Source organism: Zonotrichia albicollis, chromosome W (genome assembly GCF_047830755.1).
Source record: "Zonotrichia albicollis isolate bZonAlb1 chromosome W, bZonAlb1.hap1, whole genome shotgun sequence".
NCBI lineage: Eukaryota > Metazoa > Chordata > Aves > Passeriformes > Passerellidae > Zonotrichia > Zonotrichia albicollis.
The window spans coordinates 4283005-4306139 of record NC_133859.1 but is presented as its reverse complement, the minus strand read 5'-3'; the positions used below and the strand labels follow the sequence as shown (position 1 = coordinate 4306139).

The following is a 23135-nucleotide window of genomic DNA, read 5'->3' as shown; positions in this document are numbered from 1 at the left end:
TTTATATCTAAGGGAACAGGGGCCCTGCCTTCCCGTTACATCGGGAGATCTTCCGAACGCCTGACCCTATCTACCACACTAGTGCTCTTTTTAAATTATATAATTCACAAGTTTGAGCCTTCTAGTTTAATTTCCTTTTTTTCCCCTTTATCTAACTTACTGCTTTTCTGTTCCATTTTCAAGATCTTATCTATTCATCCTCTTCCTCTGTTTCTCACTTCCACTAACAGCTTAATACCACTTTTCTTTCAACTACTTACACCTAAAAAACCTTTTTCTCACACTACTTTTCAAAACAATACACCTCAGTCCAAGGAGATATGGTAAGGCTTAAAATGCACAATCTACATTACATATACTTTAATTCGTCTGCATTCACTCACTTTTATTCCTCATTCACTTTCACACATTCCTTCACACCCTCAAGATACAAAGTGAATCCCAGTCGCCAGAAAATCACGGGTCCCTGTGGCCCCCTCTCGCATTGGGGTATGCCTCCGGGTCTCAGTATCGCCAGGCCTCCTGTAGTGGCCCTGACTCTGGTCGCCTCCTGTCAGGTTTGACGCTAGCCCAATGCCAGTGCGTCCATGAAAATACCTTCTGTTATAGGTTAGTTGCGGTGGGGAATCAATCACCAACTAGTAAGTCCAAATGAAATGAATTTATTGGTGGATAATTATCACCGACTAGTGAGTCCAATTTAAAATGAATTTATTAATTCTTAGAGCAAGCGATAATAGGCAAAGTCAGCGCTGGGTGAAACCAACAAAAGGCTTGCACCCACCCGGGAGCGCTGGGTGTGGCCGCGGAGTCCCCGCTCCACCAACGGCCCATGCTCTTCTGATATTTCGTGGAGTTTTTATACAGTCCTGCTTCCGGGTTGACACGTCTTTCTGGGTAGTACTCTGCGTATTCTTCTCCTGCTGCTAGGTGGTCATAGTCCGCCTCCCGGAGGTCTGAAGATGAAGGTTGGTATTTTCCTTATTTGATAGGTTTATCTGATTCCTGAAATTTTAGGCTCAATCTGCTGAGTTCCTGGAATCTTAGGTTTACTGAGCGGATAAGCTAATACTGTGTTATCAATCATAGCAAACCCCCCACCCATGTTAACAGTTTACTAAACAGATAAACAAATGTTTGTGAAACCCATTGTCTTTGGTTTCACCTTCCTTATCCTTTTAAGTCTGGAAATGTACTTAAGCAAAAAAATGGAAGTGGTGGAACAGTCTTACTGGAATACTTTGTCAGCTTTGATGAACAAACTTAAAGTTTTAACCCATTACACCTTCTCCCTGGTGTCTGCTATGAGATGTGACCAGGAATAGAGCAAAGCAGGCTCCAGCTTAGGAATAGAAGGAAAAAAAAAATTATTAACTTACAATATATAAAAGAAACAGAACTCAGGATGAAAACCTTCCAAACATTCCTCCTGCCCCCAACCAAGTTCCCAATACATCACAGTAAGACAAAACCTTAGACTCCCAATTCAGTTGCCATCCCTCAGATCACCAACTCTCAGTCCATCACCACCCTTCAGATAAGCAATTATCAGTTCATCAAGAGGAGAGGAGTCCCTCTTGTGCCATAGGCTTCCCCGGGAAACACAGTTGGAACCTTGTGTATTTCCCTGTCACACGTGGCACCGCCCAGAGATCATTTGCTGTCGTGACATCTTCCTTCCATGCCCAGTGCTCCCACCACTCTACATGGACCAGGGCTGCTTCTAGGGTTTTCCTTTTAAGAGTGCTATGTCCAGTTCCAAAAAGAGCACAGTCTCTCACTTTCGGAACACCTGTCCCCCCCAAATTTCACCCCCTGGGGCCGAGGGGTACCAACACTGAACTGTCTTGGCTCCAAGCCATTGCCTCCCCCTAGATGCAGTCCCTGTGTCACAGGAAAACCGGTTCTGTCCATGGCTATACAAGAAAAGTCCAGCCAAAGGCCACTCCATCATCTGCCACCTAGAATTCTTCTCAACTTCTCTCGGTCATCTTTCACTTGCCCAAACTTGCATCACACTTGCCCATTTCCTACTATTCATCCATATCTCTCTTCTCATTCAGGAGGAGGACCAGCATTTGTAAGGTTTCCATCATCCAAGGAGAGGGTTAAAAATCTCAGGCTCTGCCTGTCCAGAACTCCCATGGCTGCCTTGCCGGGCACCTTCTCACCGCACACCCCCCCCCGCCCCCCTTCTCCTCAGCTGGCCTGCTATCAAATTTCAAGGTGGCACAGACACAGACACCAGCTCTCCCTCTCTCTCTCGGGGGGGGGGTGGGGGGGGGGGGGGGGAGGGGTGGCTTCCCGATGCCTCTCCAATGTTCCTTGTGAAAAACGCCAATCACTTGTTTTTAAAATTTTTAAAAGTTTAATAGTAATAAAATGGTTTAAAAATAGTAACACAATTAGAATAATAACAATTTGGACAAATTGAATTAAGACAATATGAGACAATAAAAACAAAGAGTTCCGTACGTCAGGGTACCTTTTTCTGGGCATCACGAGCCCGAAAAAGGACCCCTGCTAACAAAGGATTAACCCTTAAGAACAATAGCCCGTTGCATATTCATACACCTCATACATGATGCATAAATTCTATTCAAATGCAGGATTCTGTCTGGTCATCATCAACTTCTTCCTCTGAATCCTAACAGCACCTTCAAGGTGGGAAGAAGTTAGTTTCTTCTGATAAGAGGGCAATAAATTCTTTTTCTCGGAAAGGTTTAGGTGTCTTCAGGCTGCTATCTCGCTGCAATCCTTTCTTTAAAAAAGTATCTTACATAGCATAGTTTCTGTTTAAATAATTTTTTATAATCTAAAACTATATTTAACACACTGCTTAAGAGAATTAATACAGCATTACTTTCTAACAGAACACATATAATATTCATTTCAATATTTGTGAAAAGCCAATCATAAAATATTAATTTTTCACACAAAACAAAAACCCCAAAAATTATATGGTATAAAAAACTGATGCCTAGAGAGGCTAGCTAGAACAGACACTCGACAATGTTCAAGGAATAAAGTAAGTATTTATTAAAAATGCCTTCAAATGATACACCTTGGGCAGTACTAGAGCTAATGTCCCTAAACTGGGACATTTGGTCCATTTACATATTGGGGTTAATTGTGCAATTACAGCTTCAGGGTATTAAGTCCCATCCTCCCAGATTGCTGTCCTCTATTTGTTGTTGTTTATACTTTTTGGGCCTGAAGTTGCAGCAGTGTCCTTGGTTCTCAGGCTGGAAAAGGATTGTTTTCTCTAACTAAACTGTGAAGAGAACTTGCTAACACTTTATATGAAGTTCAAAGTTATATACTAATGCAGTACAGAATCTTAAAATATGAAAGCTAAAACTTAAGGCATCAAAACCATCCCCAAGACAATTTGTCATTGAGCTGTTGACTACAGTTCTGACTGCAATCATCTAGCCAGTTCCTTATCCACTAAGTGGTCCACCCATTAAATCCATGCATTTCAAATTTAGAGATAAAGATGTAGTGTGGGACAGTGTCAAATGCTTTGCACAAGTCTACATATGTGACGTTAGTCACTATTCCCTCATCCTGCTCCCCTGAAACCCTGCCATAGAAGGCCACTGAATTTGTCAGAAATTATTTCATAGCACCATATAATTATAGAATATGCTGAGTTGGAAGGGACCCATCAGGATCATCAAGTCCAATTTCTGACCCTCTGCAGGACACCCTAACAATCATACCATGTACCTGAGTGCATTGTCCAAATGCTTATTGAACTCTGTCAGGCTTGGTACTGTGACCATTTCCCTGGGGAGTCTGTTCCAGTGCTCAACCACCCTCTGGATGAAGAATCTTTTCCTGATATCCAACGTAAACCTCCCCTGACACAACTTCATGCCATTCCTTTGAGTTCTGTCAGTGGTCAGGAGAGAAAAGAGATCACTACCTGCCCCTCTGCTTCCCCTCATGAGGATGTTGCAGATCATAATGAGGTCTCCCCTCAGTCCCCACTTCTCCAGGTTGAACAAACCAAGTGACCTCAGCCACTTGTGGCACCCAAAACTGCACATGACTCAAGGTGAGGCCGCACCAGTGCAGAGTAGAGTGGGACCATCACCTCTCTTGATCAGCTGGCGATGCTTTGTCTGATGCATCCCAGGACATGGTTGGCCCCCCTGGCTGCCAGGGCACACTGCTGACTCATATTCAACTTGCCATCAACCAGGATCCCCATGTCCCTTTCCACAGTGCTGCTCTTAAACTTCTCATTCTTTAGTCTATACACCCAACCAGGTTTGCCTTGTCCCAGGTGCACAATCTGGCATCTGCCCTTGTTAAACATAATTTGGTTGGTGATTGCCCATCTGTCTAAATTGTTGAGGTCTGTCTACAGGGCCTCCCTACCTTTGAGGGAGCCAACAGCTCCTCCCAATTTAGTGTCATTGGGAAACTTAGTATTCCTTTGAGTCCTGTATCCAAGTCGTTAATGAAGATGTTCAAGAGAACTGGGCTGAGGCTAGACCCCTGTGGGAACCCCAGTAGTGGCTGGGTGATAGCCTGATGTCACCGCTTTCGCTATAATTCTTTGTGCCTGACCTGTGAGCCATTTGCCCAGCCATCGTGTAACACTGTTATCCAGTTGTGTGCTGGACATTTTGTCTATAAGGATACTCTCAGGCACAGTATCCCAAAAGATTACATCTACTGGCTTTCCTAGATCAACTACGTGGGTTACCCTGTCATTAAAGCAAATCAGGTTCGACAAGCAGGACTTTCCCCTCATTGAAGCCATGCTGGCTGTGACCAAAGACTGCATTGTCCTTCAGGTATTTTTCAATACTTCCCAGAATAATCTTCTCCCTGATTTGCCCTTAGGGAAGCTGTAGTGGGTTGACAGTGGCTAGATGCCAGGTATCCACTATATTGGTGTTGCACGACCTGGTTTTTGGTAGCAGGGGGCCACAGAGGTGGCTCCTGTGAGAAGCTGCTAGAAGCTTCCACCATGTCTGGCAGAGCCAATCCCTGATGGCTCCGAAGATAGACATGCTGCTGGCCAAGGCTGGGCAAATTAGATATGTTGATAACACCCTGTGATAATATATTTAAGAAGAAAATCAAAACAAAGTAGGCAGAGTTTTTTTTCTAGCTAGAGAAGAGGAGGAGGTGAGACCATGTGAGGGAAACAACATGGAGACACCAAGGTCAGTGAAGAAGGAGGGGGAGGAGGTACTCCAGACGTTGGAGCTGAGATTGCTCTGCAGGCTGTGGTGAAAACCATGGTGAAGCAGGTTGTCCCCCTGCAGCCCATGGAGGTCCACGGGGGATGCAGAAATGCACCCGCAGCCTGTGGGGGAGGTGCTCATGATGGAGCGTGATGGAGCAGGTGGATGCCTCGAGGAGGCTGTGGTCCAGTGGAAGACCTGGTGGAAAGAGAGGTCCCCCTGCTTCCAGGCTGTCCTTGGAGGACTGTGACCCATGTCACAGCAGTTTTGGGAGGACTGTGTGCCCGTGGGAGGGACTCACGTTGCAGCAGGTGCAGTAGGACTGCTACCCATGAGATTTGGAGCCACGCTGGAGAAGTTCACAGAGAACTGTCTCCTATGGGAGGGAAAGACCCCTCTCCCTGAGCAGCAAAGGAAAATCTCAGGTGACGAACTGACCAAAACTCCTATGCCGTCTCCCTGCACTGGTGGGAAGGAGGGTGGGGTTTGGGGAAGAAAAGGTGTTTTTAAGGGCTTATTTCACTTCTCATTATCCTCCTCTGATTTTGTTAGCAATAAATTCACTTTGTACCTCTAAGCCGAGCCTGTTTTGCCCTTGGAGTGTTTTTCTCTCAGTCCTTAACTCATGAACCCTTTTGTTAATTGTCTCTCTCCTCTACCCAGCTGTGGCAGGGGAGGGTGAGGGAGCAGCTTTTGTGGGTGCCTGGTCTTTGGCCAGTGTCAAGCCACAACATCCACCAAAGCCGCTCACTCCCCTCCACAGCTAGACAGGGGAGAAAAAATTGCAGAGGTTCCATGAGTTGAGATAAGGACCAGAAGAAATCACTCACCAAATACTGTCAAGGGCAAAACAGGCTGGAATTAGAGATATTAATTTAATTAATTGCTAACAAAATCTCAGCAGCACAGTGAGACATGGAATAGTTCACCACCCATTTTTTCTCATGCTGCTCAGGGAGAGGAGTCCTTCCCCTGCTCCAGCGTGGGGTCCATCCTATGGGAAACAGTTCTCCATGAAGTTCTCCAATGAGTCCATCTCGTGAGCAACAGATCTCCATGAACTGCTGCAATGTGAGTCCATCCCATGGGCAAGTCCTCCCCAAACTGCTGCAGCGTAGGTCACTCTTCCACAGGGTGCAGTCCTTCAAGGACAGGCTGCTTCAATGTGGGCTCCTCTCTCCACGGGCTTCCCACGGGGTCACAGTCTCCTCCACAGGCTGCAGGTAGATCTCTGCATCCCTGTGGTCCTCCATGAGCTGCAGGGGGGCAGCCTGCTTCACCATGGTCTTCATCTCAGGCTGCAGAGCTCTGGCTCCTGGAGCACCTCCTCTCCCTCCTTCTCCACTGACCTTGGTGTCTGCAGAGTTGTTCCTTTCACATATTCTCATCCTGCTCTTCCCTGGCTGCAATTGCAATTGCTCAATAGCTTTTTTTTTCTTTCTTTTTAAATACATTATCACAGAAGCATTGCCACCATTTCTAATTGGCCCAGCCTTGACCAGCAGCAAGTCCATTTTTGGAGCTAGCAGGGATTGTCTCTGTCAGACATGGAGGAAGCTTCTGACAGCTCCTCACAGAAGCCACCCATGTAGCTTCCCCCTCCCTTGCTACCAAAGCTTGGCCATGCTGACTGTCATCAGTCAACTCCTTTTTTCCATGTGCCTTAGCATAGTTTTCAGGCGAATCTGCTCCATGATCTTGCTGGGCACAAAGGTGAAACTGACTGGCCTTTAGTTCCCTGGGTCCTTCTTATTTCCATGCATTAGGTTTGCAGTGCAGTTTTGGTAGCAGGGGAGTGGCTACAGGGATGGTTTCTGTGAAAAGCTGCTGGAAGCTTACATTATGTTTGCTGGAGTCAGTGCCAGCCAGCTCCAAGATGGACCTGCTAGTGGCCATGGCTGAGCCAATCAGCAATAGTAAGTAACACCTCTGTGATAATGTATTTAAGAAAGGGAAAAGTTATTGCACAGCTTTTGCATCTAGCACAGAGCAGAGTGAGATTATGTTAGAGAACAACTGCAGACACCAAGGTCAATGGAGGAGAGGGAGAAGGTGCTTCAGGTACTGGAGTAGAGATTCCCCTGCAGCTCATGGTGAAGACCATGGTGAGACAGGCTGTCCCCCTGCAGCCTGTGCAGGTTAATGGCAAAACAGATCTTTACCTGTAGCCCATGGAGGACCACACAACTGTGCAGGTGGATTCCTAAAGGAGGCTCTTACCCCACAGGAAGCCCATGCTGAAGCAGGTTCCTGGTAGGAGCTGTAGACCCATGGAGAGAAGAGCTCATGCTAGACCAGGTTTGCTGGCAGGACTTGTGACACCTTTGGAGACCTACAGTAGAGCAGTTTGTTCCTGAAGGACTGCACCTGATACCAAAGTAATCTGAAAAACTTTATAACACAATTTGAAGCATTAGAAAGCAGGCATTCTTTATCAGTGATGAACACACTGAAGGATCTCTCCTTGAATGAGATATGTGTGGTTAAATTTTCAACAGGTTATTTATTCCAGCATGATCATACATATTCATTACAACATACTACCTAGCTAATACATAAACATCACTTTTCCTAGAACTAATTTGCATGCATGCACCTCCTACTGGAAGTCCTTTTATAATCCTAGAGAGTCATGTAAAGCAGTCTCTGGTGGTCATATTCACTGAATGCTTCAATATTAGAGGTGCCCTTTCCTTGAACTTTTTCTTTGGGCATGTGCTGTTTCTTCTTGTTACGTAACTTGCCAAAAAGCCACTATATTCCTCATGATCTGTTTCTTCACTGGTTTCAGCTATGTTTATCATCCTGTGTGCATACTTTTGCATTCTTTTATGTTTTTTGCTAGTTAGTCTTTAAGCTCTATCCAGCAACATCAGGGGAATTGAAAATTTCTTTTCTCTATGTTATTTATCACAACCTGTGGAAGGGACCCAGACTGGAGTAGTTTGTGAAGATCTGCAGGTCGTGGGAAAGACTCACATTGGAAAAGTTCATGAAGGATTGTCTCCTGTGGGTGCGATCCCACGCTAGAGCTGGGGAAGTGTGTGAGGAGTCCTTCCCCTGAGGAGGAAGGAGCAGCAGAGACAACAGCTGATGAACTGACTGAAACCCCTATCCCTGCACCACTGGGGCAGGCAGTAGAGAATCAGGAATAAAGTTAAGCCTGGGAAGGAGAGAGATGTGGGGGAAGGTGTTTTTAAGATTTGGATTTACTTCTCCTGGCCTTACTCTGATTTAATTGGTAATAAATTCAATTAATTTTCATAACTTGAGTCTAATTTGCCTGCTACAGTAATTGGTGAATGATCTCTCCCTTCTCTTATCTCAACTCACAAGCGTCTCATTATATTGTCTTTACCCTGTTCTGGAGTGGGATTCACAGAGTGGCTTTGATGAGCACCTAGTGTCCAGCCAGGGTCAACCTACCACAGTCCTTTTTGGTGCCCAATGTGGGGCTTGAGACAAGAGCAGTTTTATATTGTGTGCTATAACTATGGTAGCTATTAAATGGCAAGCTCCTGTGTGGGATATTGAGTTTGTCAGCTGCACCACTTCTCTTTATTCTGCTGAGTTTGGAAACATGTTAATACAAATAATGTCTCTGCTTTGTCTTGGCATTGATGGCCTTGCTATTTTGTGAGTAGGATGAAGCTGAATTAAGTTGAGATGGTCAGGTATTAAGGGAATTGGTAGCTGCAGTTGATTTGCTTTATTGCTAGCTTTGTCGGTTGCTGGATTTTTTTTTTTTTGGAAATTTAAATTTATTTAGATTTAACTTAGGTTAGGATGCCTGACCAAATAAGTGAAACTATTAAAAAAAAGGTGACGCTTCAAGTACTTTTGTTGAACTCTTCCTAGCTCTTTTTTTTTTTTGCATGTTGACTTTTGTTGTAGTTTTCTTCCTCTATTATATTTAAAAAAGAAACATTGTCTATTATACATAAGTAGCTTCTGATTTTCAGATCCTTAGAAAATAATTCTTATGGACACTGAATTGTTGCACAGAAAACAACAAATGAGATTTGCTTATAGGTTTTCTTTTGTGGAGTGTTGCACAAGTGATCTACAGTGCTTTACTTGTCTGCAAGATTAATGTATTCACAGAGCATTAAAGGATATTAACAGGTATAGACTTGTCTTTGGCATCTGGAATCAATATTTATTGCTTTTCAGATTGCATTGTTTGCCTTAATCTTAGAATCTGTTATGTCCCTGTATGCTTCTATGTGTAACATTTCTTTGTATTCAAATTCAAAAAGGTGTTCAGCTGGACCTGTGTTATGTTTTGTTAAGAATAGTTTTCAGTGAAAGAAAAAAAAGGTTTTCTGTGTTGGATGTTTGCTAGAGAGTAACTTTGAACTGACAGTGTCACAGGGCAAAATAGATCCTTGTTTTGTTCATCTGTACTTTCATTACTAGCTTCACTGTAATGCTATTAAAGGCATTTTACTATTTGAGACACATGAACTGAAAGTTACATGCATTCGAGTGGTCATATCGAAGGGATTGCATGTTGCTCCCAATTATCTGACAATCCTCTTTGTTAAGGTAATTGAGGCAGAGGTTGCCACAGCTTCCTTTAGTTTCCTGCCTTCCTTGTCATTTTGATATATTCTGCTTTTATGGCTCTATCCTGGTGCTTTTTGCTATGATGTGTGTGCTTCTCCCATCGAAAACTAATATTGATAGCAATAACCCTAATTTCTCTTTCCCGCTTTGAAATAAAAAAAAACATATTTTCCTGGCTGTCCCCAGTAGTTATTTTGCAAAAGGATTCCTTTGGAATGCTTGATCACTGTTTGTGTGGAACTTTTTTGTGACAATTTTGTTAAAACTGTACTAAACTGACTCTTCTATTTCAGAAGATTGGCATTTTTTATTATGCAAGTGTATTATGTTCATTATTTGAGACAGCTGCATACAACCAAATTTGAAATCTAGGATGAATTCAAGGCAATATTTAAATGAGCCTTGCTTGGTCTTATCTTATGCAAGCTGTTACAGCTCTAGAGCTCAGTCCCCAAGGGGACTGGGTGCTAGAAGCCAGCTCGCTCTCAGACTAAGGCCACGGGTTAGCCCCTAGCAAGCAGGGAGATATTCAGCTCTTAGTGATTAGGCAGCTCTTGTGATTTCAGCTTTGCTTGCTAGGTAGCTTTTCCTTTGGCTTAAGGCTCTAGCAGACGGTAGAGAGAGGAGAAGCAGAAGACACTGGCTGTTCCACGAGTATGGCTTTATTGTAGGGGTCTGTGAAGGGTCTCAGCTCTTCTTCTTCCGAGTTAGTAGGGGTACAGTATGCTACTTTTATACTCTTGGCTTGGATCTAATCTTGACTAATGGCAAAGGTGTTAGGGTGACCATAAGTGACCAATGGTAGGGTTTAACACAATATTGCTTTACATGGCTATAGGGATAAGGTACAAGGCAGATGTCCCTGGAGACAGGAAACTTCTTTGCTGCTGTGTCAGCATTCTATTCTCCAAGGGACCCTGGCTAAACCTGAGGGGTTTACTACAAATATTGATCTGTTTTTCTAATTGCACTATTTCTAGAGTGTGAGATATTGTTGATCATTATGATAATTTTAGCTATTTTTACATTCTTTCACAGCCTCATGACTTTGATGAATGCAGGTTCGATATTAGTGTAAACGACAGTGTTTGGTACCTCCGAGCTCAGGACCCAGACCACAGACAACAGTGGGTAGATGCAATAGAACAACACAAGGTATGTGGTTTTTCTGATTTCCTTTTTCAGTCCCTCATTAGATCTAGTGGCACTTGCAGACTTGTAAGCTTCAATGTACCGTCATTAAAGTACTCAAGGTATTTCTGACAGATAAAAGTTGTAAGATTGAAGCCATGATGGTAATTATGTTCCAAAGGAATGGATTTGCTTATCCTTCATATACAAGAGTTTAGAGAACTGTGAGCTAACAACTGAACCTTTCTTGAGCTCTAGCTTGAAAAGGCTTACATTGTGTTTGAGTAACATTTATTTGTTTTGGCTATCCTCTCTCACTGATTATTGAATTGGTTGTTATCTAAAAGCCACAGATGCTAAACTTCTTAGTCATACAGTCCATTCTCCTAGGTTTTTATTTGGTTTTTAGGCTCATCTCTTTGTTAACTTGGCTGCTTTAACTGTATCTCATTACTGGCTTTTGTCTCCTTGTATTTAAGGCTTTATTGTTCATCAGCATTTTCATTCAGTTTTCCTCATCTATGCCTTATCTCTTCTGCTGAACTCTGTTACTTTCATTTTGCCTAAAAAAGCTTGAAGGTCAGATATTTTTTAAAAATGTAACACACAAAACATCTGTTGTTTTCAGATGAAAGATAGGCACTACTCCAAGGTGTTGAGTGTGAATACAATACATAGCGCAATGAAACATTTGCATCTGGGTTATTGTTACAAATGAGAAGGGAGATTTTGAATGGCCTCTGCTTTTGTCCAAGTTTCTGGCAGTAGGCAGCAGCTTTATTGAGGTGGCCAGCACCCCAAAACCACTCTCACTCACAAGTTCTTAATAATGACCAATCGGGTCTATTACGACATGAATTATTTATTGAATAGACAAAAGGAAAAAACAGACATAAGACTTTAACAGGCTTACTTACTAGACAGAATAAACAGAAGATCTACTTGTAGATTAAAAAAAAAAGTGCACGATAAAAGGTACCAATATTACAGCTAGCGAAGAAATAGTATAGATTAGGAGTCAATGTAAATTACCACCGAATTGATGCCAGAATACTTGTATAATCCTTTCCCTCAATTCCCAGGAAAATATCTGTGAAATTTACATCCAAACTTCAGGCAGAAGTCCCATGCATTTCCAGGGTGTATGTAGGAGACTTCTGCTTCCGTGAAAGTGTGTGTGGCTTTTATAGTTTGTAAAGTGAAGTGTCTGTCTGTCAGAAATTCCAGCTTATCTCCCCACATCTTGTTTTCAAGGCAAGTTGTTTATTGCCAACTGGAAATTCCACCTCTGGCTCTAGAGAGATAATTAATTCACTAACCAGAGACAACTCACTAGTCAGACAAGCTGGCCTGGGTTATCCGATCAATTAATGTGAGGGGGAAGAATGCCCGGAGCTATTGCCCCATCTGATGGACAGAATAGATAAGCTCTTCTGTGGTAGGGGGGGAAGTCCTGCCACAGCTATATAGGTAGAATAACCGAATAACTCAAGTTGGAAGGAGCCCATAAGGACTGCGTCCAACTCCCGTCTCCTTGCAGGGCTACCTAACACTAAACCATATGACTAAGACTCATCCAGACAGTCTTTGAACTCTTGACAGGCTGAGTGCCGTGACCACTTCCCTGGGGAGCCTGTTCCAGTGATCATCCACCCTCTCAGCAAAGAACCTTTTGTTACTGTCCAAGCTGAACTTCCTCTGATGCAGTTTCATACCATTTCCGTGTCCTATCACTGGTCACCAGAGAGGAGAGATCAGCACCTCCCCCTCCACTGCCCTTCTTGAGGAAGTTGTAGATTGTGATGAGGTCACTCCTCAGCCTTCTCTTCTCCAAGCTGTGTTGCCACATACTAGCTGGTTTGTGCTAGGCAAACTAACCAGTCCCTGGGTTGACTAACAGGGGCCTCGCCCAATTACATCTCTCCCAAGGCTGCAGGCATTTCACTGGCCAGAACCTGAAGGGGCGTGGAGATCAGATCAATGAAAATATCCAGACCAGGCTTTTCAAATGCCCTTTTTAAGGAAGGGCTTGGGAATAAATGCTCTGTTTGCCACATGAACATCAGGATGTGTGGTCTCTTTATCTCCAACCCATTTCTCTTCCTTCCCTCCCCCCAAGTCAATGTCAGAAAGCTGAAAAACTAAGTGACCTCAATGATTCCTCATAACCTATCACAAAGTAGTTGAGAGAAGGCTCAAGAAGTAAGACACAGTGATTATGTGGATTATTATGATCAGATTTATTGCTAATACAGTATCTAAACATTACTGATACAGTATTTAAATAACAACTTTATTGTTTATTGCAATGGATTATAGTATCATCAGGTTGTGGTCCCTCCTGTTGAGTCACATGCTTAAGTGAAATCCCCCTGCTTTCTAAACTCAGAAAAGTCTAGGTGTGACACAGTCTAGTTAGTCTCAGATTTGGTCAATAGTCTATGACTAAAGGGTTATAATATAAGCATTTTCATCTAGAAATGTACAGGGTTACAGTCTTTGGCCTTGCAGAATTCACATTTAGAAACCAAGAAAGCACCTATGAAACTATTTTAGGATTTTATCTCTGTATTTGACTGTGTTGTCCCTAAAGCAGGGTTCATTTACCTAGTGTGAAGGAGCCAATCAACACACTGAGTCGAGATATTAGATTTTATTACCGTTGTGCAGAAAAGGGTGCCAGGCATCTAACAGAGCTGGCATACCTTTTAGGAAACAGGCAGAGTCTTTTTTACAAAAAGGTAAAAAAAAACTATACAGAAACCGGTCACTCATGCTTATATAACAAAATTCTTAATATGCATGTGGTGGTCTGGTCCAGTTCATAATACTATCATTTACATATATGAATTTCCCTGGGGGTGTGTTTTTTAGCATTATAATCATCTAAGGTAACTCTACATTATATTTCTATTCTATCAGCTATGACCAAGTTATTATTTAACTTTATACTCTGTTACAGTTTCTGCTTAAATCTATTTGAACATGGCGCCATCTCACCATGCTGCCTTGGCCGCGCAGTCCCAGCTTGCATGGCAGCTCCTGGACCGGGATGGAGTTGGATGCTCCTGGCCTTGGCTGCATGGTCTCGACTGTGTGGCTGCTTGCAGCACTGGGATGGTCCCCCCCTGCGGCGGCATGGCCCCCGCTGTCCCACCAGGAAGGGGCCCAGCAGGCCTGCCAGGAAAGGGCTTGGTGGCCCCCTTACCACCTCTCCGAGGCAAGAGAAAAAAAGCTTCCTGTGTTTTTTTCCTCTTTTAAATATGTTATCATAGAGGCTTTACCAGCTTTTCTAATTGGCTTAGTAGTGGGCCTCTTCTCAGAGCCAGCCAGCAATTGGTTTTGCCAGGCACTGAGAAAGCTTTTAGCAGCTCCTCACAGAAAATCCCTTCCATGGCTGGCTTCCTCCCTCCTCACCAAAAATCAAGCCATGAAAAACCACCACACTTGGCCATTCACCATCTTCATACCTGTCTTTTGTATGTTCTCTAATAGCTTTATATCCTTCTTATATTGAGGCACCTAAAACTGCACACAGTACTCGAGGTGAGGCCATGCCAATGCACACTAGAGCAGAACAGTCACCTCTCTTGACCATCTGGGGATGCTGTGCCTGATGCACCCCAGGAACTGGTTGGCCCTTTTGGCTGCCAGGGCACAGTGTTGACTCATGTTCAACTTGCCATTTACTCAAATCCACAGATCTCTTTCTATGGGGTTGCTCTGCTGCCTCTTGTTTCCCAATTTGTATGTATAACCAGGATTACCACATCCCAGATGGAGAATCTGACTCTTGCTCTTGTTAAATTTCATATGGTTGATGATCGCACAGCTCTCTAGTCTGTCTAGATCTCTCTGTAATGCCTCTACCCTTGAGAGAGTCCACAACTCCTAATTTAGTATCATTAGCAAACTTACCTAATGTTCAGTAAGTTCTTGAATCGAGATCATTTATAAAGACAGTTAAGAGCACTGGCCCTAAAATTAAGCCCTGAGGAACCCTGCTGGTATCTGGCTTTCAGCCTGATATAACCCCATTAACTATAACTCTTTGAGCCTGACCCATCAGCTATTTGCTCACACAACCTATTATGGACTTGTCTAGGTTTACGCTGGACATTTTTTCCAGAAGCAAACAGTGAAAAACAGTATCAAAAGCTTTGCTAAAATCCAAAATACCCCACATCTACTGGCTTCCCTAGGTCAACTAGATAGGTGACCTTGTCATAAAAGGTGTCTTGGTTTGAGACAATTTAGAGGAGAACACTCTGAAATGAGTTGTCTCTCTTTAAGGGTTCCAACAATCCCTTTCCACCAATAAGGGACTGTCCTGGGGTGACTAAATGATGCAGCATCCCTTATCATCTGCTCTATGCCCAGACATGAGTCCTGTAGCTTTAAGTTCAAAGGGGGGGGTGTAGTGGTATCGGAACCCAGGACATTCCTCTGACTGCCCTGGATGGCTCGAGACCCTGGCAAGGGGCTCAGAGACCTTGGCACAGAGTCAAAGACACCTGTGCCTTCGATTTTAACCCATGGAAACAACTACCAACTTTGTGTGAAGATTTACAAGCCACAAGAGTTTGAACAGAATGATAGTTAATTTGTCAAGGGGTGAAAAAGTAGAACTTTGGGGATTTAGAATAGGGCTTCAAGAGGCAAGATGGAGGAATCTGGGCGTGTCCTGTCTTTCTTCTTCTTCCTGTCCTCCATCTTCTGCTGTGATGGTGACACTTCTGGATTGGTTTAGAGTAGAGACAGAATGTCTAACATAGGTGATAGGTATTGGAAAATTATTGTAAATAAAGTATACGTAGTTTTTAGTATAAAAAACTAACACCACCCCAAGGGCAGTCAGTGTGCCATGAACTGACCTGCCAGACAGACCTCAGTGGGTCAGAGAAAGAATGTATTAGATAAGAGAAAATAAACAACCTTGAAAACCAGAACCGAGGAATCTCGACTTTTTCTTCGGTTGCGGGGGTTGGAAAAAAAACTCTTTAATACCTTGGAAGCCATTTCAGCAACACAAAACCCAAGACAGTGGTTTTGATTCACCAATTTGAGATTTTCCTGGCCAATGCACCAATTAATGTGGTGGGTCTAGCGCTTGCCAAACGCCAGTGCACCCACTAGAATATACTTACTTATTTCCTGCTGTGAGATAGGATTAGGAGGAAGGCAAAGTAGGCTGAAAAGTTGAAAAGGGTATAAAGAAAAGCTCACTAACAGTAACTAAAAGAAAGAATGATAAGAATCAGAATAAAACCTTTAGAACACTTCTCCCCTACACCCTTTTCTTTCCCACTAACAATACAGAGAAACAATTCAGTCAGTTTATCACTTCTAGAATAGTCTTTCTTCAGTTCACTTAAGGAGAAGAGGCCCTCTTGTCAATTTATGGAGACTTCTCCACAAGAAAATAGTTCTCTTGTGGCTTTTAATTTCCACAAATAGCAGCCACCCGGAAAATCTGCAATCATGAAGTCCCATCTATTTTTCACAGCTTTTCCCACAGTTGCATTTATGGACCATGTCAACTTATGGGGTACTATTTTAAAGATGAGCTGTTCAAGAGCAAAGGTTCTCTTTATCTATCTCTGAGATCATCTTCGTCTTTGAGAACAGAGATCGTCTTCTTCTCTCCCTGGGGCAAAGAGTCTTAACCACTCTTCTCTCACTCTCTGTTAAACTTCTCAAAGGATCACAGCTACCTAACTTCAGCTTGCTTTAGCTTTGCTCATATCTACAATTTGAACACTTAATCTCCCCATACTTTCATGAGTTACAGGAAAAAAAATCTGATGTATCAATTACATTCTTCTCCACAGCTTTACAAGAGGATTTCAGCCCCAAGGTCAAAGCATCTCCTCATCCTTCCCATCTGGGACTTGACTGTTGACTGATCTTCATTTATTTATGTTGTTCCTCTACTTGTTCTCACTCTGTCCTTTTCTCTCACCCGAGGGAAGATTGACGGTCTGAAAGTTTTATCGGTGCACTGAAAGAGTTAATATCTGATCCAGGCCTGCAGATGGTCATGTGATTTCTGCCAGGCGGTGGTGGAGCTGTTTATGGTAGAGGATTTCTTCGGCTGCTGCGCTGGGGGGGTGGGAGGTAAGGATCTCAGTAGCCAGGCTAGAACACAGCAGCAGAAAGCCGGAGGCCGATGGCTTCCCCTCCCCATGCCCGGCAGTTGTGGATGAACCTCAACAGCAGCAGAATCTTGGCCAAGCTGGCCCAACCCAGGGCTGCTCCCAGGGCTCTGCGGACCCTGGCTTGGCCTGGGCTGCCGGTGGGGCAGGGCTTAGTAGTGGCAAGATGTTAGAAGCTGCAGCTGTGGCCTGGCTCGGCCTTGACCCCATGGCCTCCCCTCCCCCTGCCTGGCAGCTGATGGGGCCCGGCCCCACGGCAGAGCCAGCCAGACTGGCCCGGCTAAGACAGGGTGGCCGGGCCAGCCTTGTTACCTGCTCTCAGGCCAGAAGAGAAAGAGAGAATTCCCGGGATTTTTCGTTTTTAACATGTGTGTTCACAGAGGTGTGTATAGTTTTCTAGTGGTTTAACAAAGTGTCAGTATTCAAAACTACTCACTGATTGGTTTTATCAGGCACAGAGGAAGCTGTCAGCAGCTCCTTTCAAAATAAACTCACTTCTGTGGTGGTTCCAATAATAAAACCAGCACAGGGGGGAAGGCGGTGGAATTCTTTCAGTGGCTGTATTCAAAACACAGATAACTCACTTGTCTTTTCCAGCTCTCTCAGATTTTTTTCTCCAGAGAGAGAGATGGAGTTTTTCTTTGCTTTTTAGCTAGTTTTTTAGTTTACTGAGGCAAGAAGTTTTTCCTGGGACTGTGGCTTCTTCTTCTGAAACTGTTCAGCTTATCTCTGGTCTGAAACACCAGAACGTCGCTAGAGGGCCTCCCCACACTGGCCTGGAGGCCAACTCTGGATCCCAGAGAGAGCTGAGCCACACCTACAAAAAGGACTCTAAATCTACAAGCTCTTCTCCACAGAGAGAGGTTTTATTATTTAACATTATTCATTCTTTCTCATGCCTGTGAGCACCCTGCTTATTAAATAAACAGTTTTTTTCACTTTTCTCCAAGGAAAATTCTTTCAAAACCTGGGTGGAGGAGGGGTTGCTGAAACTTGACTTCTATTAGAGGACACGTTCATTGCAGGATGTTTCCTCCCAATTTGTCTCAAACCAAGAGGGATTAATATTAATATACATAAAAGTGGACAAATAATCGTTTATTAACAAACAGAATGCCAACAAGCAGGGGGAAAAAAGTAAATAACCGCTAGATATCAAACTGCTAAATCCCACAACCCCACTGGAACAAAGAAAGACCCAAAATTCTAGAAATACCCGTTCCCGATACAGGGCCTGGCAGGGACAACCTCGGGCTTTGCAGGACAAAAGGGACAAGAATGCATCACATCCCCCTTGGGAAGGCATGAGTCTCATGAAGCAGTTCCAGCGGCAGCTGAAGAAGCTTCCCCACTCCAAGGCACAGCAGAGCGGGCATTTCAGGTGAAGCAGCTGGGCTGTAGCCACTCAGCGTTTCCTCTCCCTGGCTCCGCACGGTCGGACAGCGACTCGGACTGGAGCAGGGCCACTCTGCTCCACTTTTGTCAACACAACGCCCCTGGCTTTGGACAGGCACATCTGGAATTCTCCCTTAAGGTGGCTCAAAGACCGCTACTGCAGCTTCTCCAAGCCCAGTTTAAAAAAAAAAACAAAACACAAAAAGGAAAGAAAAGAAAAGCCTTTGCCTGAACAAAGACCAAACAGCCAGTGGCACAAAAACCACATTGTGAAAAAAGCTGCAGAAAACCTGTGCAGGAAAATTTTAAAAATACCCACACATAGGAACACCCTACCCCCCACCCCAAGGTCCCCAGTTGCCAGGTCTTAAAGATACAGTAACAATTTTTAAGGGCGCAGATTGAAATGGAATACAATGTCAATATGAATCAACTCAGGACGAAAGGAAATTACTTTAATTAAGCAGGACTTTCCCCTCATGAACTCATAATGTCTGTAACCAATGACTGCATTGTCTCTCAAGTGTTTTTCAATAACTGCCAGAATAACCTTCTCTGTAATTTTGCTAGGCACTGAAGTAAGACTGACAGGCCTATACTTACCAGGGTCATCTCTCTTGCCCTTGAAAATTGGGACAATGTTACCTAGTGTCCAGTCAACTGGGACCTCTCCAGATTCCCAAGACCATTTGAAAATCACTGAGAGAGTTTTTGCACTTGTATGAGCCAGATCTTTGAGCATTCATGGATGAACCTCATCAAGGCCCATAGACTTACAGGGATATAGCTGGAGCAGCAGATCCTGCTCAGTTTCACTATTGACTTGGGAGTTTGTGGGAGTTTGTCATTCTCGCAGTCATGGTCCTCCAGCTCAGGGCTCTGGAGGTCCCAGAGGCCATCATTGGTATTGATGAGGGAGGTGAAGAAAGCAGTAAATGTCTCTGCTTCATCTGTGTGCCTGTTTGTGAGGTGACTGAATTCATCAAGCCACAGACCAATGTTATCTCTGATTCTCCTTTTGCTGTTAACATATTAAAAAGCCTTTTTTGCTGTTCTTCACAGTGTTTGCCATCTTGAACCCTAATGATGCTTTGTTCGCATTAATTTTCTCCTTACAGAGATGAATAGCATCTCTATAGTCCTTCCATGTTGCCTGTCCTTGCTTCCAATGCCCATACACTTTCCTTTTCCACCTAAGTTCTAGGATGAGCTCCCTGCTCAGCCAAGCTGGCCTTTTGCCTTGCTTGCTTGACTTATGACACTTGAATTTCCTGCTCCTGTGCTCTTAAGAGACAGTTCTTAAAAAGTGATGAGCACTAATGGACCCCAGAACCTTCAAAAACATTTTCCCAGGGAACTTTACTAACTGGGTTCCTGAGTAGCACCATAATTGGATTCTGTAGTCCTACAGAGGATCTTCCAGATTTTGAATAGAATGTGGCATTATTTTTTAGGTCTTGTAAACTATCCTGTATTGCAACAACATTATATTTTTTTTAAATTCAGCATGAAAGCCACTAAACCTGATTCATGTCTAGAACTATCTGCAGATTTTTATCTGTCCTGTACTTATGCAACACAATATTTCCTATAACCAAATCAACCTTAAACATAATATTTCCCTGATGTACATGAGTTAAATTATTGGTGGTGTCCTGGGGTGACGTTATGATTCTTGTATCCCCATTCACCTGTTCTGTGCCTTTAAGACCGGCTCTGAAGAGTGGAAGTTTTGTTTGGGTTTCTCTTATCAGGGACACAGAGACAAGTGGTACATAAGGCTGTTTTTCACTTCTGGCTTGCTTGCTGCTTTTGCTTGCTCTCTTTTTCTGCTCTTGCTTCTGCTCTGCTTTCGCCTCTGCTTATTAGTTAAACAGTCCACATTGCTTCCTGGACTGTTTCTCCTCTCCTGTTTCTGTGACCATCTCGAACCTGCTCTGGACTGGGACCCGGGAACACTGAAGGTTTGGCTGCATCAGCTGGCCCAGTGCCGGAGGGACTGAGAACAGAGCAACCACCCCCCCCAAAAGAGACTTTGTGATTTTGTCGTCTTTCTCAGAGCGGTGTCATCGGGTATTGTTCATTTTGTGTGCTGGGGGGTGCGGGGCCAGTCAAACAAACAGGTTCTTTCCACCTCTCTCCGAGGAATTTTTTCCCGAACCGGTTGGGGGGAGGGGCTGTGTGGGTTTTGCTTTCTGGAGGGGCCCTCCTTTGCAGATTCTTTAACAAATTTGCCCTAAACCAGGACAAATCTTTGGCGCCCAATGTGGGGCGAGAGAGAGAGAGTGGAAAAACCCTGTTTTGACTGAATTTTGGCTGCTATTACTCTGTTTTTGTTTAAATCAGCTAATAGCCATGCTTTTTGGCTTCATAATATCTATTGGGGTGAAGGTTTGCATGCATTTCTGGTCCCTAGGGGTTTTTGAGATTTTAATACCTCTCTGGTCCCTAGGCTTATTTTCTTATCCAGAAATAGCTTTAGTATTGCCCCTAATACGTAGTTTTTACATCAGAGGGGCAGTGACCAGAATAGCCATCCTGCTGGGCTTGGTGGCAATAGTGTACAAGAAGTTTATAAACATGCTAGGGTGTGCTCCAGGTATGAATGGTTCATGGCTATGGGTATGCATCCATTTTTTTGCAGCAGGAGGGAATGAGGTTTTTCAGCCTCTGCTTTCCTCCTTCTCCTATGAATCAGTTGCATCACTAGTGAAGGATGTACAATTTCCCCTTAATGTTAAAGAAACCATCTTCCTGGTATTCAATCTGGTAACCTTCCTCTATACAGCCTGCTGCTTCTCTAGAATGAAGGCTGAGATTTCTAGACGGGCTGATGAGGCCCCTGACTCAGGAGTAGACCCAGGTGTGGAAAATCCTAAGTGGTGTGGGAAATGGGAGGATATGGGCCAAATCCTGAAGGAATTCTCTGACCCTATAGTTTGGGATTTTCCCCATGAACAAATTCAGAACCCAGCTGAGGTGGGGAAATATCTGAAAGAGAAGTACCAGGATGAGCCTAAGGAGAGGAAGGTCATTGCAGTGAGCTGGGCCTTGGCATATGGTTATCGCACACTGCTAGATAATCTAGGGCAGCAGACAGAGGCAGGGGGGCAGGGAGATAAATCAGCAACTATCCCGGTGACTCAGGCTGCAGCTAACACTCCAGGCTCGAAGCCAGCAGCTAAACCCATGGCTGTTGCTACCAGCATTAGAAGTGGGAAATGCACAGACAAGACCAATCGACCAGTGGACGATGATGATGAAGGAGAAGAAGAAGGAACCTCAGTGCCTCCTGATGTAAAGTCAGGAGTCAAAGCAGCAGGTGCAAGATCAGATGCCAATATTGCGTCCTTTTCCCTGAAGGACCTTCGTGGCCTACGGAAGGATTACACCCGACGACCTGATGAATCCATAATTAGTTGGCTGGTCCGTCTCTGGGATGCTGCAGGCGAGGCTACAATTCTGGATGGCACTGAAGCCAGGCATTTGGGATCCCTGTCACAGGATCCTGTCATAGACCAGGGAATGATGACGGGGGCTAACTCTCACAGCCTCTGGGAACGGGTCCTAAGAAGTGTAGCAGAAAGATACCTGTGTGCAGACGATCTCTATATGCAGCAAACTCAGTGGAAGACAATAGAGCAAGGGATCCAACGCCTGAGAGAAATGGCAGTGGCAGAGATTATCTTCTCAGATGATGTAACAACTAGGAACCCAGACTTAGTACCATGCACGTCTGTGATGTGGTGAAAACTTGTATGACTTGGGCCACATGAATATGCCTCTGCCTTAGCCATCATGAAGAGGGATGAGAGGGGTGAGACTGTGCTTGACATGGCAAGGAAGCTCCGAGCATATGCAGATGCTGTACATGGCCCAACACATGCCAGAATTGCAGCGGTAGAAACACGTCTGCAGAACTTAGAGGATAAGATAGAGGAGAACCATAAGAAGCTTAGAGAGGAGATTAAAGAAGACCTTCTCCAAATTTCAGCAGTACAGATCCGAGGTTCCGGTATCCAAGGCAGACGTTTCCAAGATGGTGAGAGAAGATACACCCCACGAGCTGAGCTGTGGTTTTACCTGCGTGATTGTGGGGAAAACATGAGAAGGTGGGATAGGAAACCTACCGCTGTTCTGGCACGACGGGTGCGTGAACTGAAGGAAGCCACCAGGAGGAAAGCAGCTCCAGTTGCCCGTAGCCGAACGGCCAGGTATGATGATGATGACATGTCTGATCCCCTTGAAGGAACATCCAAAACATACACCCAGGGAAAGAATGATAACTAGGCTTAGAGGGGCCCTGCCTCTAGCCAGGTAGAGGCTAGGGAAAATCATGTTTTCTGATCTGTGTGGATTCGTTGGCCTGGCACATCAGAACCACAAGAGTACAAAGCTTTGGTCGATACTGGTGCACAATGCACATTAATCCCATCAAGACATGTGGGGACAGTCTGTTTCTATTGCTGGTGTGACAGGGGGATGCCAGGATTTCACTTTGGTGGAAGCTGATGTGAGCCTAACGGGAAATGAGTGGAAGAAGCATCCTATTGTGACTGGCCCAGAGGCCCCATGTATTTTGGGCATAGACTACCTTCGAAGTGGGTACTTCAAAGACCCAAAAGGACTCAGATGGGCATTTGGAATAGCTGCTGTAGAGACAGAGGGCATCCAGCAA

At 44.3% G+C, this 23135-nt stretch overlaps 1 protein-coding gene across 9 annotated transcripts in view; it reads left to right on the top strand.

The window, feature by feature from the left end:
- LOC141726933 (ceramide transfer protein-like) overlaps positions 1-23135 on the top strand; it is a 283561-nt gene that overhangs the window by 165549 nt on the left and 94877 nt on the right. For all 9 annotated transcript variants that reach the window (XM_074532038.1, XM_074532036.1, XM_074532035.1 and 6 more), the window contains one exon: positions 10815-10931. In XM_074532038.1, the coding sequence (XP_074388139.1) occupies positions 10815-10931 (117 nt within the window). Of the gene's footprint in view, positions 1-10814; positions 10932-23135 lie in introns of those variants that run through there.